This window comes from Ornithodoros turicata, unplaced genomic scaffold (assembly GCF_037126465.1).
Source record: "Ornithodoros turicata isolate Travis unplaced genomic scaffold, ASM3712646v1 Chromosome24, whole genome shotgun sequence".
Lineage (NCBI taxonomy): Eukaryota > Metazoa > Arthropoda > Arachnida > Ixodida > Argasidae > Ornithodoros > Ornithodoros turicata.
In genome coordinates, this window is record NW_026999345.1 from 2021934 (window position 1) to 2027986 (window position 6053).

General features: G+C 50.4%; 1 protein-coding gene across 1 annotated transcript; it reads right to left on the bottom strand.

The window, feature by feature from the left end:
- Window positions 1-289: 289 nt before the first annotated feature.
- LOC135373393 (uncharacterized protein K02A2.6-like) lies at window positions 290-4526 on the bottom strand. The gene has a single exon (XM_064606604.1). The coding sequence runs from the start codon at window positions 4364-4366 to the stop codon at window positions 290-292; it is 4077 nt and encodes a 1358-aa protein (XP_064462674.1). The 5' UTR covers window positions 4367-4526.
- Between the last annotated feature and the right edge of the window lie 1527 nt (window positions 4527-6053).

Genomic DNA, 6053 nt, shown 5'->3' on the forward strand with positions numbered 1-6053 from the left:
AATCCATTCAAAGACGAGTGATAGGCGGAAGTAAGAATTGTTGTAGTCTTGCGTGGGTAGCGGAGCATCAGGGAGACGACACGCACACAGTAAAGCAGGTGACAACCAAAAACGTTTATTGCAAAGTGCGCAGCCTTTTATCAACTCAACACACGGGGCGGTGCCCTCTGTTGGGTGCCCTCAGATACAGTTATCAAGGTCGGTCTTCCGTTATCACATTCCTTCCCCCTTACTTTTGAGGCATCAAACATAACTAGTAAATACATGAGCATGTACTGACATACATTTTTCATTTTCTGAAGTCTGGTGCTTGGTAGCGGTCGGGAAGTCTTGAAACGCGGGAACTTGTGCGGATGACTGGTGTCTCGTGTTGCGGCGTCGTAGCTGATGTGGAGGGGAATCCAAGTTGATCGTTCCCAGCGTCTTGCGTTGCAGGCTGTCCACTGGGTGACCTCTGAGAACGCGGAGTGGAGGGGTTCCGGGTCTTTTCCGGGGTCGCAGCCTGCTTGTCCGGAGGCGGGATAGACGGAATATCGCGACGGTGAATGTCAGCTACATCCGGCGGCTGCTGGGCAGATGGACTCGGAGCCCTGGTACTTGTCACTGGCACCTTATGCTTCGCAAAGGTCTCTGGAAACACTGATCGACATCGCAGATGATCACTATGCACAAACCGGTCCTGTTCGTTTACGTTCACCACAAACGTCACAGGGCTAACCACACTCACAATTGTCCCTTCTTCCCAGGCGATACCTTCTCCTCGTACGGTCTTAACGTAGACTGGTTGTCCCTCACTGAACAATCTGGGCTTGCGGCGATGCAAACTTTTCTGGTGATCAATGCCTTGATTGTTGCGCATATCATCTAGGAAGCTTGGTTTAAGTAGCGATAATATAGTACGTGGTGTACGTTTTAGAAAAAGTTCGGCTGGTGTCTTACCAGTTACTGTAGACGGCGTATTCCTGTACGCCATGAGGAAGCTGTCGATACGTTCAGAGATTGGTCTAACCTGACCAGAGTTGTGGTCCTGAAGGACTTGCTTTCGTAGTGTCTTCTTTGTCGTCTGTACCAGGCGCTCCGCGGCACCGTTAGATGACGGGTGGTATGGTGGCGTCTTGGTGTGTTTCACCCCGTGAGTTTGCATGTATGCTTGAAACTCTTGCGAGGTAAATTGTGGTCCATTATCACTTACAATTTCTTCAGGATAGCCGTAGGCTGAGAAAAGCTTCCGTAGCCTTGCAATTGTTGCTGTGGTAGTGGTCGACTTCATGCTAAAAACCTCGACCCATTTTGAATACGAGTCGATGACAACTAAAAGGTTGACCGAAGTGTGTGTTGCGAAATCTAGATGAATCCTTTGCCAAATCCTGGCTGGGTATGTCCATGGCTGATGCGGAACTGTCGGCACGCCAGCTTGAACAGCCTGACAGATTCGACATTTACGAACTTGCTCTTCGACTTGGCTGTCGAGACCTGGCCACCATACGAAGTTCCTGGCCAACATTTTCATTCGGCTAATGCCTGGGTGCTCCTCGTGAAGTATGGCTAAAACCGCTGGCCGAAGCTGTTCGGGAACGACGACACGTGTCCCCCAAGTAACACACCCTTGCTCCAATGACAATTCGTCTCGCCGTGCGAAGAACGGTCGATACTGTTCATCAAACGATGCGGCCCATCCGTTCAGCGTGTAGTCCGCGACACGACTGATGATCTTATCACGTTTCGTAGCTTCCGCGATATCTTTTGCGGTGATTGGGGAGACGTTGAAGAATGCTAGACATTCTGGTGGGGGGTCGCACTTTTGACTTGCTAGGGGAAGCCGAGATAATGCGTCTGCGGCTTGCATGTCTTGACCTTTACGATATCGCAGATCATATGAGTAAGCAGAAAGCGTGAGCGCCCAGCGCTGTATCCTTGCCGCTGCTAAAGCTGGGATCGCCTTGTTTGCCGCGAGAATTCCAAGTAACGGTTGGTGGTCGGTATAAATTACAAAATGTCTTCCATATAAGTAGCGATGGAAACGTTTGAGTCCAAAAATAATAGCAAGTGCTTCTTTTTCGCACTGTGCGTAGTTCTTCTCTGAGGCTGTCAACGTGCGGGACGCAAAGGCGATTGGTCTTTCGCTGCCGTCGCTCATGATGTGGAAAATAATGGCTCCCACGCCGTAGGCTGACGCGTCGCAAATTAGTCCAAGCGGTTTGCGAACGTCGTAGTAGACGAGGCATTTGCTTTTCACGAGAAGCTGTTTTGTGTCTTCGAAAGCTCTCTTGCACGCTGGTGTCCACCTCCATAGCTGGTCTTTTTTTAGGAGCTCGTAGAGAGGTGCCGCGACCGTAGATACATTTCTGAGGAATCTTCCGTAGAAATTTAGTAGGCCCAAGTACGCCTGAAGTTCTGTCTTGTTGCAAGGCTCCGGTGCTTTGACGATTGCCTTCGTCTTCGTGTCTGTCGGGAAGATGCCTTGGCTAGTGATCTGGTGCCCGAGGTACGTCACAGACGACCGGAAGAACTGACACTTTTTTTCCTTTATCGTTAGACCGTGTTCCTGAAGTTTCAGTAGCACTTCTTCCAGCGTCTTCTTGCAATCGACCAAGTCCTTCCCTGCGATGATCACGTCATCAATATAGCATCCGACTTTCGGAATGTCTTTTAGTACTTGGTCCATGAGGGCCTGAAAAATCGCTGGCGCGCTGGATATCCCAAACGGAAGCCGTTGGTATTCGAACAGGCCTAGAGGAGTGTTGACAGTCAGTAGTTTCTTCGACGCCGGACTCAACTTTACTTGTTGGTACGCCGCAGCGAGGTCCAGCACGCAAAACACGTTGCCTCCTACAAGTTTGGCGAATAGTTCCTCGGGATGTGGCAACGGGTAATGGTCCGTCTTCAATACAGGGTTTATGGTGATTTTGTAATCGCCACATAATCGAAGGCCTTGCCCGTCCTTCTTCGGCACACAAACAAGTGGTGTGGCCCACTCACTGTGAGATACACGCTTCAGGATCCCTTCCTTTTCTAAAGAATCAAGCTCCTTGATGACTTGCTCGCGCAGCGCAAATGGAACTGCCCTGGCTTTACAGAACACTGGTCGCGAAGCTTCTTTGACCACGACCTGTGCCTCGAAGTTACGAACTACGCCGGGCGACATACGAAATACACTGCTGTATTTGTCTTTAAGTGTTTGCAACTCGATGACTGCAGGGTCTTTTGATGCGTAGTGAAGAAACCCATTCCAGTTGAGTTTTAGTGTTTGCAGCCAATCCCTTCCAAGAAGCAATGGGAGGTCTTCGCCGCAGTCGTCAACGACAACGATAGGGAGTATTTTGCTCTGTCCTTCGTACTGCACGTTGACCTGAAGCTTTCCGACGACTGTCAGTTTGCCCCCTGCGTAGGTTCGCAGTACTACTTCAGTTTGCTGGCACGGCAGCTTTTTGAATCTCTCTTCGTAGAGTTGCTTTGGCATAATCGATACAGATGCTCCTGTATCTACTATCATGGAAACAGGCTGTCCCTCGATTGAGACGATGACACTATATCCCTTAGCTTTAGCGGTCACAGAATATACCATGAAGGCGTCATCACTTGACTCGGTTTCAACGCTATCTTCTACACAATCGACCTTTTTCACATTTCTCCGCCGATTGTTGCTGCACCGACACATTTTCTTCAAGTGTCCAACTTTTGAGCATGACGAACAGCGATATTCCTTGTACCAACACTGATTTGGGTCGTGGAATTTACCGCATCGATAACACTTTTGTGCTTTACCAGTTTTTCTCTGGCGCTGTGCGTTCGCTGTCTTCGTGCTATCTAATCTAACCATGTTCACGTCTGGCGGGAATCGCTGGTGCATTTGGCTGGTCTGTTTTGCGGCCTGTTCCTTATCTCGTGCCGTCTTACAAGCCTTTTCAAACGTTAAGTCGTCCATGGCAAAAAGTGCTCTTTGCGTTTCTTCGCACTTCAAGCCGGCAACTAATCTGTCACGCAATGCGTCGTTCAGAAACGAATCGAACTCACACTTTCTGGCGAGTTCTTTTAGGGCTAATGTGAAGTCTTCAACGCTCTCATGCGCTTCCTGGCAACGTCGATTAAACTTGCAGCGTTCTGCAATTATAGACGGTTTTGGACTATAGTGCTCTTCCAAGAGGCCTTTTAGCTCCCGGTAGGATTTATTCCCTGGCACGTCCGGAACGACTAAGTTCTTTAGGACTTCATATGTCTTTGCACCTATCACTGTGAGGAACGTTGCTTTCTTTTTGTCTTCTGAAATATCATTTGCTGTCACATAATGCTCAAATCGTTCCATGTAGGAGTTAAAGTTGTCGTGAGACTGGTCAAACTCGAGCAATCTTCCTACCCTGGCCGACATCTTTCTCCGCTGCTATTTACTTGCTTTTAACTGCCTGAATTGAGCAATGGATGTGCGGTGCTCGCCTACCTGGAGGTAATTGAATCCGAATGTCTTCGTCGCCAGTTGTTGTAGTCTTGCGTGGGTAGCGGAGCATCAGGGAGACGACACGCACACAGTAAAGCAGGTGACAACCAAAAACGTTTATTGCAAAGTGCGCAGCCTTTTATCAACTCAACACACGGGGCGGTGCCCTCTGTTGGGTGCCCTCAGATACAGTTATCAAGGTCGGTCTTCCGTTATCACAAGAATAATCTGCTTTAACCCGATCAAACCCGATCTGGTAGCGAAGAGGAACGGCCAGGTCATGGTGTTGGACGCACAGGTCGTCGACACGGGCATTGCGCTGGAGTTAGCCCACGCCCACAAGGTCCTCAAGTATGACCGCCCGGAGATAACCGAACCAGCGAGGGGCGATTCGCCGGACGAGGCCCTTGTGGGCAGCATCACTCTCTCCTTCCGCGGAGTTTGGGCTAAAGCAAGTGCCGACCAGTTCTTGGATATGGGCCTAACCAAACGGGACATCGTGACAATCACCGTAATCGCACTACAAGGAGGGGTCCGCTGCTACAAGATCTTCGGAAAAATGACGACGATGGTTCGTAGCCATCGGTGAAGCGGGCCACGGACCTGGGGGGATGCAGTTTTTGGGGGCTGTACTTTTAGTACAGTCTCTGTTTTGGGTATTGCTCCCCTTTGAGCAAGAATTGATTTAAAAAAAATAGCTAAATGCCACAGAGGACGACCAAATATAATACCCACCATGTGTTTGAAATACAATCCATTCAAAGACGAGTGATAGGCGTAAGTAAGAATAATCTGCTTATATCTGGGTAAACGGCGGGAGTAACTATGACTCTCTTTCTTGACTATGACTTTCTTTTTTGGGCTGGGTCTCATAGACCTAGTGCGATCTCCGGCTCGCCGCTGCCAACGGAACGTTCCCCCTTTGACCGGGCGCCGTCGCTCGCGCCTGTAACCCTGTTGGGGGTCGGGAGTCCGAACCCGCGGGTTAGTGTGGTCGGAGGTCGTTACTACAAGCCGCCATGATGCGCAATACATAACCTCTCATGCGGAAGTGGCCAACTCCAACCTTCTCGTGGTGCAGCCTGACAACCCTTCGGGGGAGCTGATGGAGCAATGACCCACCACCTGCCGGAGTGTGGGCTGCCAACCCCTCTCCGGTGAAAATTTTCTGGGCGCGAACAATGATGAAAACTCATGACGAAGCTGTCGCCGAGCGGCGCCCACTCCTAGCATGAACGAGCAAGACGCCCAGCCGTCGCGGCCCGTGGAAGATGAAGTACGGACTTTGTTCACTTGCACCTGCAGAAAATCCTTCACAACACTAAAGGGCCTGAGAGTCCACGCCAGTCTTAAACGGCACGTGCTGCCTGAAGCTCACAAACCTACTGCCGCTGTACAGAGTGCTACTCAGCAAGGTGTAAACGGGGCTCCACGACGCACTCAGTCTCGTGGTGATGCCGAGGCTTTAGGATTGCCCCAGAATAGAACTAGGGTTTCTGGGAACCTTACAGGCATAGGTGCTACGCATGCAATGATGCGAAAACCTGCCCAGACTAGAAGCAGGGTTTCTGGGGACCCCACCAGCACAGAAGATACTCACTCTGCGAGTGGTGCCTCCAGT